Genomic DNA, 13,685 nt, shown 5'->3' on the forward strand with positions numbered 1-13,685 from the left:
TAAATATATAGGTTCGGCGGCACAGTACCCGGTATATACCATACATTTTCTTCCCCATAAGAACTACAAGGCACGAGCTGCCTGCAGCCATTGCTCAATGTTAAAGAGAGCTTTGCGTGGTAGGTCCTTGTACTTGTTCTGATCGTAAGTGTCGAGGATATTCTGACGCAGACGCTTGGCCCTGATGATGGCAATTTTCTTTGGCTGCTGTGCGCTTTCTTTCTTCCTAAAATTGCCGACCTCTTTTTCAAGGTTTGCACGCTTTTGACGTAATTCCTCGCCATCCGCCTCCTCGGCAGCACAGAGCTTGCATTGACATTTGAAGCCCCATGTTCGCTCAATGGTTGCTACCCTGGTGCTGTAATCACTGTTCTCATCGTAGCAATGAGTTAGTTCCTCCCCGGCTAAAATTCGACGAGTAGCACGCAGGATAATCAGGTCACCGATAAAATCTTTCTTGGTATTTGCGACACAGGAATGGTTGATATATGATGCCCGAGACCAGAGCCCGGTACTAGCATTGGTGACATCTTCATTTTCGGTCTGTTGGCCAGGTCCAAAGGCGTTGCGCTGCACGATATCATGCAGTTGGAAAGTATCCAGGACAGGTTGGCCATCAATTTCGCGAAGCTTGTTACCCAGTCCTTCGTATTCTCCACAGAGAGCCAATACGCGTTCCACTTGGGAAGGGTTGTTCATTAGTTTTTGTACTATAGCTTTGTGAAGACCAGACGGGAATACTCTGATTTTAGCATTGTCTCGCATGTCAATGGTCAGACACGACATTGCCTCCGGGTCGTGGCTCCAGACGACGCAGAACGCCTTCTCGTACATGATTGTTTCGTTAGGCTCTATGTCACGCGTCGCAAAGAGCCCACGTCCGGCTCCTGGGCTCTCTTTGATTTCAGTGAATCCATAGTAGCTTGCGACATCAGCTCGGCCCTGCAATTTGGAAAGGCTGGATGCCACTTTCTGTAGATCATATATACCTGATTCCCTCTCTTGGGCTCGCAGTTTTATTCTTTTCAGGTTAATCTTGACCAGTCGATCATCCGGCTGGAGTTTCTCCTGCTCCTCAAAGAAGCCTTTGGCTCTCTCAAAATCACCAAGGCTGTATGCTGCACTACCGGCACGAGAATAGGCCTTTGCATCAAGGGCCTTCTGTTCCTCTTCAGTTCCATGAGTGAGAGAGGCGAATGCGTCAGATATTGCCTCGTCGTAACGTTGCAGGAGAAGGTTGACGTAAGAACGGTTTCGATAGATATCCTTACGTAGTGTGCTATCGTCATCTTTTGGAATCGATTTCAAACCATCCGAGTAGCAGGCGTGGGCCCTCCAGTATGCTTTTTTCCCAAGAGCCGCATTTCCTTCTTCCTTACACTGGGTAGCCGATTTAGAGGCAGTGGATGCCGAGTCCTTGTTGCCTGTGTTATTCCGCCATGAGGACGGGCTGTCACTGTACGTGGTAATGATCATATCCGAGGGGTGGTCGACGCGAATCACAGATTCATGGTTGGTATTAAGGGTATAATAAGGCTCCTTAATGAAGAATGCTGAGGCAGAGTCTAACATATCTTCTCCACTCCTCGTGTTGTGGAGGGACAGCTCAAGCCTGTCTGCGTCATCCGAGCCTGCTTCCTGCACGATAGTCCAGCTAGACGATCTTAGCTTGACCACTGGGGAGATACGGCGGAGAGAGAGCACTCGGCCGCGATGGTGCGTTTCCATACGAAGGTCTGATAACTTGATGGGCTCTAGATCTGCCAAGCTGGCTGTGCAGGGCAGATATTGACACCCAACTGCATATGCTGGCACGGTATCTTCGGTCTTGTCCTTTGGCAGTGTACCCATATCTAAAGCTGCCGCTGCAAAGTCATCCATCACGGATTTTCCAACGGCTTGTTGGACCAGGGCCTTCGTGTCATGGGCCTCTCGAGGCTGGCCAGCCTTCCCCTGGCGTTCCTGGGCATGTTCCTGGGCTGTTTTTTGTATCCGCTGGGTCTCCGCCGGCGTCATGAAAAGAGTGGCGGGGGACGCCATGGCTATTAGCTATGCCCCCAATAAAGTGCTGATATATGGCCAAGCTTGCAGTTACTCGGGCTGTCACCCCGCCAGATTTCTCTATAGCGAAGCAATTGCCGCGGGACGGTTAATATGGTTACTCGCCCTGGGTTGGTTGGTTTGCTTGTTGTCTTGAGGAACCGCAACCGCAACTGTTGGAATTTATCTAGTTGTGTGATCATATGAGGCTTGGCATCCCGTGCGGCTCCGCTAGTTAGCAAAGGGTTTTGCCTTGAGAATAAAATATGTATAAAAACAGGAGAGAGACAAAGAGAGAGAGACAGATAGAGAAAGTGATCTCTTATTCTACGGTTATTTGTAGGTTGGTCAATAGGATAGTCATTGGCCATGGTAGTTCAATAAGTAACATATCATCACTATGCATATCAACAAGGCCGCAATAACAACGAAACAGACAGTCATCCTACTACCTGTTACTCGGAGCCGACGCAGTGAGTCGGAGATTGTACAGAAGCTCAGTACTCTAATTATATAAACAGAATTCCTTCGTGTGGCTCGAGATGGTTGGGATTGAAACCTTAGGTACGATGTTGAGAATCAACCATCAAAGACACACTAAGCATGTTTTCCCACTTGTCGATGGGCAAATACCAGCGTAGTGGATTTTCAACATTTTACTCCACTGGGGGGTCCCGTATATGCAGGACTTCACTCTGGGTCTCTGCGGAACGAACGAATTTTTACTGAGGACAAGGGGAACATAAATTCCATATCCCAAAGGGCGTAGACGTAACAGCTCACGCTTAGCCATTAGGTATGGGTGGACAACTTTTTCCAGGCCCAGGGGGATTCATATCGGGGACATAGACTGATAATCCCGATCTCCCTTCAAGCACTATTGGTTCGGCCGGAGGAAACGTACCGGCCGTTGATGCAGTAGTTGTCATCACCACCTAGGCTTCCTGGGGTATACCATGCGCTGTCAAGATGCTAAGATGTACTCCGGAACTCGGGTAGAGTTGTGTGTAGAAGTTTTTGATATCCTCACTTTAACTCGGGACTTCAGCATTCCGGTGGGCTGTAGATTAGTTCCAATGTTTCGAGGTATATCCGGGGACAAATGGAGCATCGCTACTCCATACACCTCCAGACTATCAAACTGTTGCATCCTTGCAGGACGACTGAAATATTTCGTATCTTGCTCGTCTTTTGTCTTTTGACGTCTTTTTGCCCTTATTTTTAAAGTATTACGTCATTACAGCGATGCTTAGTAATAAATAACTAAGCTTAGTAATCGGTTCGACCAGAAGCGGAAGTTGGAACGTCGAGGTCAAAATTTCGATATATCAGAGACTCTCGAGGGAAGACGTCAAGTTGCGAGACGGATGAAGCGAGGTTCAGCTGCGTGGAGGCCCGACTTGCATCCTACTGTCTCTCCGAGATGCTGACCGGGTCAGTCGTAACATGTTCTCGGACGGTCGGTCGTTGTCTGCGACCGAGGGGGAGACACTAGTTTGCTTCGTCAGTTCATTGTCATCCTTCATAACATCCCAGCAAACAGCTGCAGGTTTATTTGCTGCTATTTTCCTGTGTCGGCGCCCTTGCGTGGAATTCGGAAATCGTCGTTCCGGCTTGGCTGGGCTCCTCCAGACAGATCAATCCTTAGCTGATCCTGATAACTCCTGTGGTGTCTGTCCAGCTGGTCTGAAAATGATATCCAAATGAACCCTGGATCCGTCGTACCCTGGCTAACCCGTACAAGTATCTATTATTGAGTACAACTTTGGCTCTCCAAATACGTTTTTGTCCCTCTGTTGGAGGGCGTCTGAGGGCATGCATCACCTGCATGCCCACCAATCGCTGTATTCCACAGAGTGCAGATCCGTGAAGCTCGACCTCCGAGTCGCAGAGTGGCTCAAGGCTGAAGACTTCTCGAGCAGATGGTCCTCAGCCTTTCGACTTACAGTCATAGGAAGTCCGATCAATGATTCTCTTTTCTTTACAGTTCAAGGAACACTGTAATCTGCAAAGTGCGGAGTACAGAGCATGTACTTCAAGCGGTGGCTTGGATTTCTGTGAGACAAGCTTCGCGGTACACTGTGCCAGATAGTTAGCTGCGGGGTGGGTGGTTCTGTCCGAGGACCGAACTTTATAGTCTCATGCAAACAGCCGCAGGCGGGCTATTCGCGCTATCCCCGGGCCGCATATAACTCCGTAGCCCCTGTTCGTGGGCTGAGGGGGTGCGCAGGTATTGCAGGTCAATAAGGCCGCCAGGGTCGGAGATAGCAAGTGTCAAAGAAACCCCGGGCCGCCTGCCCACTCTGAAAGTTGTATCTTATGAGCTCTTCAAACGGGATATCGGCACCTTACAGCCCGCCTTTCAACCCTCTGAAGCGTTCGCGAGGGAACTCAAGGATTCTCACCCATGGCCAATAAGGCCGGCCTACAAACGAATGCGTGGGGTACATGGTGCGAATAAGAAATGCTGCAGGAGACTGAGGTATAAATGAGACGCTGTTAGCCTGTTCTGCTCTGTGCTCATCGATCTACTACATCTTCTCAAATTGAATATTCAGCGTTGAATCTTCTGCCATTTCCAAATACGCGAAATATTTGTTATCTATATATCAAGTATGGAGAACCCAGTAATCACTGATATTGACAGGCGAACATGTACCCGCGTGGTCCCTATGAAAGTGATATGTGCGGGGATGCCTCGCACCGGAACATTCTGTATGTTGGCTCTGCTGCCCATCGCCAGATCACTCATTCACCCAGGCTATAGTGTTGTACTGATCTATCAACCAGCTCTCAGGACAGCCCTAAAAATGCTCGGCTTCGAAGACACATACCACATGTATTCCTGCGCCGTAGAGAACCAGAGGGATTGCGAAATGTGGATTGATGCTACGCGTGCGAAATTCGAAGGCGTCGGCAGTTTTGAAAAAAAGGATTGGGACGCTCTATTGGGCCATTGCCAGGTATGATGCCAAATACATCTTCTCAAATTATAAAAGACTTCCTGGAAACGGAAAGCTTACTTGCCTCCAGGCTACGACCGACGCTCCCGGTTGCGTCTTTATTCCTGAGCTCGTAGCGGCTTATCCGGATGCTAAGGTTGTGCTGAACAAGAGAGATGTTGATAAATGGTATACGTAAGTATCGCATTGCAGTATACACTACAATATACCCATGATTCAATTTCTGACTCCTATTCAGTTCTGTTCTCGACACTATTCACAAGGCCCATATTGCCAACAGGGAACTGGGTATCCAAGGGAAGCGAGTGGAGATGCTCAATCTGCTATGGGGACATTTGTTTCACGGCGATTTCCGCAAGAATGGAAAGGAGGTCTGGGAACAGCACTACCAGATGGTCCGTGACTTAGTTCCAGCGGACAACTTACTCGAGTTCGAGGCGAAGGATGGATGGGAGCCTCTCTGCAAGTTCTTGGGCGTGCCTGTCCCTGATGTTCCTTACCCGAGGGTGAACGATACAAGTAACTTCTGGGAGAGGTATGAGAAAGGAACCGGCGCAAGCCTGGAGAAAGTCAACGAGATTGTAGCCAAGGTAGAGTGCGGCCGTGCTTAGAGTGATTGATTAGTCTTCCCCCCCGGGGTAGGAGTTCCAATAATAGATGTGGTTATGCCTTTCATTATATATGCATGTTATCATAATTTTTGTCATTCTTAGACGCAGCAGCTCTAGGGTTGTACAAAATAGACGAGGCTTGAGCATCTTATCGGAGGCTATCAAAGCCCGATGGAACCTCAAGGCCCGATATGACTTCTTCCTGCTTGCTGAAAAACAACCTCACTGAAGTCTCGTCGCAGGTCAAATAGCAACTGGCGGTAGAGGCTCGGTTTACTAGGCTCATTAATTCTCAGCCTGGCCATCAATAATTACCAGCATTTGCCAGTCGACTTTGTTTCTCATCACAGTCGAGGCATTCAAGGATATTCAAATTAGCCATTGACCGTAACATGTCACATTTGAGTACCGTGTAAGGCCTGATATCGGTTCCGGTTGGCTACATAGAGCCGTAGACTTGCCTGTAAATGCCATGTAGGTACCGAGCAAGGGAGACGTAGGCATTATCCGTATTGGCAATACGGGGTTTCCTAAAAGATATTGAACGGGTATATGAGCAACGCCACTATTACATGTTTCTGAACGTATTTCCGGAGGCACTTCTGCGGTCTTTCTTCTGGTAGCTCGTCCGATCAATATTGTCGGCCGCTGGTCTAGGCTTGGGTTTCGGCTGGGGTGCGAAAGTGACAGTTTTCTCCCCCCCTGATCGTGCCACTGAAGGGCGCTCCTTGGTTTGGTGCTTACGAACTCTGGACTCAAATGAACGATCGTGCGTGCGTGAGGCCTTAGACGATGAGGTCACTTGCATCTGAGGCTGTTTGGGTTTGCTTCGTCTATAAGAAGCAGTAGATATCTGTTTAGAAGACGGCTCCCGTTTCGATCGTGGGCCTTCATCTTCCGAAGACGAGTCATCTGAGCTTGAACCTGGAACTTCATCAATAGCTTCCTCCTCAACAGCTGTCAATCCTCTCTCGGGCTTAGGGGCAGTCACAGGAGCATTGCCCGAGTGAGTGAGAAGGTATTCCCTGGAGTTCTCATCAATCGCGAAGTCTTGATCATCGAACAGCTTGCTGAAACGTGAATCACCAAGTAAGCCACCAGTACTTGGTTCGGCAGGGCCGGTGCCATTCTCTTCCTTCTTGGCATTATCATCTCCTCCTTGCGCCAATACCCTGCGGGCCTGAAGCCGTTCTCTCTTTTCTTCCTTCTCAAGCAGTCTCTCTGCAAGCTTTCGGTTAACCTTTGCTGCAACCTTCTTCTTTCCGCGAACACGACTTTCTCTCTCTTTATCAATCTTCTCTTTGATTTTTCTATCTCTTTCTTCTTCCCATATGAACGGGTTGGCGATAAGTCGTGCCTCTTCATACAAGCGTTGGGCAACGAAGTAACCATGCATGTATGGACGTAGTAATGTAGTGGTCCCAATGAGATGGTCCAAGTTCAAAGTACGTAACTGAGGAACAGTGAGGAACTTGTAATTATCATAAACTGAGCCGGATTGACCAGTAGCAAATGCATGGGGGTCATTAGGGTCATCAGCCATTTCTTCGACGAGGTTGTCCAGGAATGCGCACCACTTTGGTGCAGGCCCCAATTGTGGAATGAAGAACGAGTGCTGCTGCCTTCCTTCGTTGGCCGTTAATAGCATACCACTATCCTTGCACCAGGCTACACTGTTAATATCAACAGCCGGTTCTACAGACGTCCATGGAGTACCATCCCGTTGATCCCATATTTTGATAATGCGCTTATCGGATGACATGATTTTCGGGTCACTTGTCTGCTCGCGGGTTGATATAGATGAAGTAAGGAAGGTTAATGTGTGGATGGGGTAGCCGTAGCCTTGGTCCTTTTCGAGAATGGGAATGGGAGATCGAAGATCGTATAAATGAATGAGACCTGTAGACGACCCTGTGGCAAGAGTAAGCCCCGACCTGTTGAATTCTAGGGCGGTGATTTCCGATTTCTCGTTTGTGTAAGATGGAAGAATAGCCGCTCTGGCTTTTGCGCGAGGATCCCAGAGCTCCACAGTCCCAATGGACGTTCCAAAAGCAAGCAGATTATGGCTTTCCTCGGCTACTGCTCCAGTGTTAACACTTCCCGTGTGTATGCCACCTTGAAGGGCTCCTCCACCAAGAGAGGTGAAATCATCACCTCCAACTTCAACTTCGTAACTGCGCATATACCTTCCTTGCTCCAAGTTCAACCGAAACACCTCTCCCATGCCGTTTTCATTGACTCCAACAGCGGGTGTGAGCGCTTCTGCGGATTGTCTATCGTACACCAAATCCCTGCCGTATCGAGGCAGTCGGGTGGTGTAATGGCATCCAGAGGGCGTATGGAATTCCAGGGACCGATCTGATTGTAAATGAAGTGATTTTGAATAATCTGATGATAGGAGCAAGAATGTCGTATTTAAGGATATCGTATGGCGGGCATACGATAGAGATAAATGTGGTAGGTAATGTACATGCATTTGAGGCTTGTAGGTACCTGTGTCGTTTCCAGTTAAAAATCCATCTGTTCATTGGAAACACTCGACAATACTGACCTGTGCTCATCACCCACTGCCCATCCTCACTAACCCGAATACACTGACTTGCTTCTTCAAACTCGAAATCTTGCAGCAGTTCTACCCGGTTCGAATACTCTGCGTCTGCTTTCAAGCTTCGCTTCCGTCTTCTAGCTAGCCATTCTGGGAGAGGCCTAGCAGTAGACGAGCCAGATATCGTGTACACTGGCACCGCTGAATGGTTGGAAAGCTTCATCCTCGCTTAACACCCTGCTGCTCCCTTTTCACTGCCTTTTCACTTCCTCTTCGTCCTGTTGAATATCAAAAAATTTCCTCGAACAAAAAAAAGGTTATTTTTATCTTAAACTTTAATCTAAGCTTTACATCACGTGGGGGATCTATCTTACATAAGCGCAACCTTAATTGAAGGTCAAATCAAAACGTTTTCGAACGCGCGAGGATGAAGATGATGATATCAAATCCAACTCCTGGTGTTCACGGGTTGTCTCATCTCTAGTCGTCGTCATTATTGATACCAGATTCCGTGTGGATGAACCACTACTCTTTATGTGACTTTCCACCCCTGAAAGTGTGACGTGATGCCTTAGGTGGTCTCTCATCCCTGGAGGCTTCAAGGAGAGGTCCAGTCACATATATGGTCATATCACTACTGGATCTTGCTATTAGAGATGCTGCCACGGGGATTTTGGGCATATTTCTCTTCTGTTCTTCTACTCTCAATGGCGAAAAGTTATCTCTGCGCAGAAATTTTTAGCAATCATGGAGTTTCCAATCGGAGCGGAAACCAACGGTCGAGTCTTTGTATGTCTATTTTACAACAGCAAGCTATGTTGATGCAGTTAACACTAATATCTAATCAGGATGAACTCTCAACCTGCCACTGGAAAGTTTATGGAGTTGATTCCAACGGGAGTGATCTTGGGACCTCTGGGGCTTCCGTTAATCAGCTCTTTAAGAAAATCCAAATATGTGCATTAGCACTACGAGAGGCTGGGTGTCTTACGTGCCCGTCTTCTGATGGAACTGGAATTTGGGTGTTCTCCCTTGATACCGAGTTTTCTAGACTAAAATCATTCGCATCAAATCAGAGCGAGGATGCAGAAGGCCTAATTGTTGGGCAGGTGCCGATATACGGTACGCTACTCTTATTTCTTTACACCTATGTTATTATACAAGGATAATTGCTGACTAGATTTTATAGAATATTGTGGAGGAACTACGTCTGTAGCTGAACTTTCTCAAAAGCTACTATCCAAAGCCTCAGAAAACTCCCGAAATTCTAGTCTGGCTGAGAATCTATCGAGAAGAAATAAGCTAGAGATACCCGCATCCTTGGAACTAACGCATTCATCTCTATATGCGTCGTTCATTAGCTCAATAGCCTGGTCACTGTCGCTTCATTTGACTAAGCGTTATAGGGCCATACCCCTCGGGAAACGGACCTTCTTCACAGCCGCAGACCCCGACATGTCCCCTGGCGGTGCTTCTGCCTCCATTCTTTCAACACTGGATATAGAATTGTCCCAAAGTGGCAAGGTGGTCATATCGCTTCGATCCAGATCCCAACCTGGGATAAGCCAACTTTCAGAAGGCCCTGTGGTCAGTAGCATTGGTGAATTACGATTGCATGACGATATATGGCTTGCTCCCACAGGAACAATAGCAAGGTATATAGGTATAGGGGGTAGTGAATATGCACTCGGTACCGGCAACTCATATCATTCCAACATACATGGTTCAAGGAATGGGTTCTCTGGCGAGGTACAGGACCCATGGAAATTGGCGGTTTGCTCCTGGCTTGAGAGAACGGGAGTTCCTATAGGAATATCAGATAACATGAGATGGGTACAGGTTGAAGTGGTAACCCGTCATCAACGGTTAGGCCAGGGTAAGGCTACTGGTACCCGAAGAATTTACTGGCCAGCACAGTTATGTTTCAAAAAATCCCGTTTCCCCACTGGCTCTCCAATTCAAGGAGCTGAGACTTTATCCCGCGACAGTCTGGGCCCTCTACAGTATGCTCGCCAGTGGTTAAAATGCTCTGTACCTAGAGACGAAGTTTTATCACGGAATGCTGCATCAGATGTAGCTCAGCACCCCGAGCAACACCCTCAAAGCGAAACACTGGCATCCCCCGATGGAATTGATATCCCAAACACAACTGAGAGCATGGCAAGAGCATTAGTATATCCAGATTTCCATCCAGCTACGGTATATCCAACTCCTCCAGGAGGTGCATTAGGCCTCGGGCAACTTTCTTCCGACCACTCTGGCGGGCAGTACCCTCTTGAATTACCCCATATTTCTAGGGAGGACCCCGATGCTAACATAACCGAATCCTTAAACCCTAATACCCGATCTTTGCTAGAAGCAACGTCTCCTGGGCTTGGTGCCGGTACTGGGATGTATGACACGGCCGATGATGACTTATTCGAAGAGATGGATGACAATTTTGATAACAAAGGAATTACTGAGGCGGATTTCAATTTTTTTGACGAGCCTGGACTCTCTGACACCAACTTGGATGTTGACTCTGGGAACCCGAGCCATAATTTTGTCATATCAGACCATCCCACAGCAGAATCAAAGCCAGATCTAGAGATGAGTGAGTCACTCGCCTCTCTAGAACCAGCTCCGCCTACCGAGCCCCATAGAATGCAAACTCCAATGTTAAACAATGCTGTGGAAGAAGGCACAGATCAAGGACACAGTGGAATTAAAAGCAGCGAACCCACGACTAGAGAGGCCGACACACATAGGAATACGGAACGTCCAATAAGCCCACCACTAAGCCCATCAGGGGTAAAACGTATCTTATTTTCAAGCCCTAAAGGGAATTCAGAGAAGCCCAAAAACACGATAACCCCTGCCACAAACCTTCCAGTGGAAGCAAGCAGTCAACCAGGGCAACATAAAGGTCGTTATGACGCAATATCGTTCCAACATGAGCTGGACTTCTCCGACAGAAAATATGGGATTGATGGTAGATTCTGGTTCCTCCCTGATCATAAAACCTTCAATCACAATGCCGATTCACATACGACGAAAATACCCATGGTTAATGATCCGTCAGTACCATTCTATAAGTTAGGGCAGCAGACATACCCTCATAAAATCAACGAACGCTTGGATAGCGCAGACAGCGAACGATGCTCGTCTTCTACCTCCTCCACGTCCTCTGTTTCAGGGAATCACTATGAACAGGCTGGATTCAATAAGATGCGCCCTGTAGATCCCATCGATAACAGGTTGAGGAGGGGAGATTTGGAAGAAATCTTCTCAGTTAGTTCCTCTCTACAAAGTCCTGGATTTAATGTTAGAAAACCTTACACAACACACTCTGATTTGGAAGAGGATGTGCTATTAGCTGGGCTTGTCTACCCAGCTACTGATTGGTTATTGTCAAGCTATTTTACAGCGTTTGAACCCAGCATTCGCTCAGCTCTCTGCGGTCGAGATGAGACGCTCCATGTGGCACAGCTTTTGGTCGACCAAATAACTCAATCTACTTTAACGCATAAAACGGAGATCACTTATGAGGAGAATGAGAAAGATATTTGGCAGGCATCAATAGATGACATCAACGCACTGGGCCAATCTCGCAGGCCCAGCCTTAAGTGTTATGCATCCATAAGTGACATTGGACCCAGCCAGCAAATAAAGGATACCACGGGCGGCGCCATCATTAATTTAAGGCCACCTCATATGCAAATCAGGCGTGGAAATTGCTCTCTCGAAGTATTACCAACCGCTATCTCCTTTTGGGAGACATTCGGCCTTGAGCCTCTCAAGGGCAAGAAGGATATCATTTCCTATTGCCTACACCCTGTGTCTATGCAAGAGAGCGCCAATGCCTTCCTTGATAGGCTGGGTCTAACATATTTGGGTGCCAATCTTGGTACATTCGCCCGTCATGGTAACGCAAAGGGTTTGGTTCCATGGTCCCTGAGTCAGGATAAGCTAGACTATACATCAATTATGCGGAAGTTACTGCATATCTGTGAATCTTTAGGTACGTATTAGATAAACCTTCCCCAAATTTCCATTAGTATTAACACTGGAATAGGAACTGCGCTGTCAAATCTATCGATGAACAACAAAACCGTCGTTGTGTACATCATTAATCCTTTCAGGATAGGTGCAGCGATGGTTGATATATGTGTAGCTTTCTTACGTCTCTTTCGTAAATATGTGGAAGAGGCTGACAAGCGTTCAGTCCGTCGCCTCAATGAATTGGTGTTGCAGATAGTCCCATCCGACTTCATCACTGGTGATGATTCGTTGGTAATACCCACACAAAATGACTATCTCCGACTTGCATTAGAGGTCTACTCCCGCTGTCCCCCACAAGATCCCATATCGGATATGTTTGCGGGCGCTCCTGCATTTACCCTAGCAACATCTGTCCCAAAGATGATTCCTTTCCGGTTAACCTCAGAGGAAGGTTCTCCCATGGATGCTGGACAGGCATGCCATGTGGCATATTCTGTTAGTCAGGATCAGCGGTGGGTTACTGCGGCATGGTGTGATAACCTAGGCTTGCGCCAGCTAACCCTGTCATACTCACTGCGACAAGACGTCTCTCATACTTGTAGACCACTAGCTGAAGTTCGAGAAGACATTTGGCAAGTGACCGTGGACATGACAGGAATGTCTCGCTGTCGTTGGCGTGTTGTTCTTGCAAAGGATGAGCCAATGGATGCCGAGGAAATAACAGGTATAAATCCAGCTCTTGCCCTAAGGCTGTTATTTATGAAAAGAAAAAAGTACTGACCACTTGGTATAGCTTGGACGAATCTTGCGGCTCGCCACAACCAACATCGCTCCGGTCTCGTGGATCTAATCCTACTTACCGTAAATATAGAACCAAACCTTCACCTGAAGCTACCTCCTCCGCCGCCTCAACTGAACGCCCTCTACCAATCTGGCAATATGTCAACTCCGGTTTCTACTCCAAAACCCAGCATATCTTCTCCCGATCCATCAACCAGTGCCCCAACCCCACCCAATATAGCCAATACAACAAATTTTTCATCCGAACCATCCCAACCTCAGGTCCAATCCCACTTTCAGGTTCACCCTACCCAGATATCGGTGGAAACAAATACTGAAACACTCCTAGTCGACAAGTCTGATGATTCCTGGGCCTTGGTTCTATCACAGCGTTTAAATAACTCCCACTCGTTCACCAATTACAAGCCGGCTCTTGCAAATGGATATCTTATTCATCGTAGCGGCACCAGTGACACTGACTGGAAAGCTTCTTTGATGGTTAATCTGATACATCTCCAAAGTCGAATTCCTCCCAGCATCGTCCTGAAGGATTTACTAAGTATATTTCGGGATATGTCTTCTCTGACTAGGACAAGAGGACTTGTCTGTTCTCGGGGAAATAATGGCCTTCCCTGGCACATTTCTACTGCTATTAAAGGACAGGAGTTGTTAGGATGTATATTATAGAGTGCTCAATGTCACTGTTGGTTTTTGATACCCTTGAATATTTAACTCTTAGGGAATAATTCATGTCAATGCGATTGT

At 47.5% G+C, this 13,685-nt stretch overlaps 4 protein-coding genes across 4 annotated transcripts; 2 read left to right on the forward strand and 2 right to left on the reverse strand.

Moving 5' to 3' along the window:
- Window positions 1–63: 63 nt before the first annotated feature.
- ARB_05273 (TPR domain protein) lies at window positions 64–2,040 on the reverse strand (the record flags this gene model as incomplete). The annotated part of the gene is made up of 1 exon (XM_003016933.1): window positions 64–2,040. The coding sequence occupies one exon, from the start codon at window positions 2,038–2,040 to the stop codon at window positions 64–66; it is 1,977 nt and encodes a 658-aa protein (XP_003016979.1).
- A 2,886-nt stretch (window positions 2,041–4,926) lies between these two features.
- ARB_05274 (uncharacterized protein) lies at window positions 4,927–5,614 on the forward strand (the record flags this gene model as incomplete). Its single annotated transcript, XM_003016934.1, has 2 exons — window positions 4,927–5,177; window positions 5,242–5,614. The coding sequence occupies 2 exons, from the start codon at window positions 4,927–4,929 to the stop codon at window positions 5,612–5,614; spliced, it is 624 nt and encodes a 207-aa protein (XP_003016980.1).
- Window positions 5,615–6,182: 568 nt separating this feature from the next.
- ARB_05275 (uncharacterized protein) lies at window positions 6,183–8,382 on the reverse strand (the record flags this gene model as incomplete). The annotated part of the gene is made up of 2 exons (XM_003016935.1): window positions 6,183–8,134; window positions 8,166–8,382. The coding sequence occupies 2 exons, from the start codon at window positions 8,380–8,382 to the stop codon at window positions 6,183–6,185; spliced, it is 2,169 nt and encodes a 722-aa protein (XP_003016981.1).
- A 598-nt stretch (window positions 8,383–8,980) lies between these two features.
- Window positions 8,981–13,607, forward strand: ARB_05276 (uncharacterized protein; the record flags this gene model as incomplete). The annotated part of the gene is made up of 4 exons (XM_003016936.1): window positions 8,981–9,281; window positions 9,376–12,159; window positions 12,214–12,864; window positions 13,012–13,607. 4 exons carry the CDS (start codon window positions 8,981–8,983, stop codon window positions 13,605–13,607), a joined length of 4,332 nt encoding a protein of 1,443 aa, XP_003016982.1.
- Window positions 13,608–13,685: the final 78 nt, after the last annotated feature.

This window comes from Trichophyton benhamiae (genome assembly GCF_000151125.1).
Source record: "Trichophyton benhamiae CBS 112371 chromosome Unknown contig01989.5, whole genome shotgun sequence".
NCBI classification, from domain to species: Eukaryota; Fungi; Ascomycota; class Eurotiomycetes; order Onygenales; family Arthrodermataceae; genus Trichophyton; species Trichophyton benhamiae.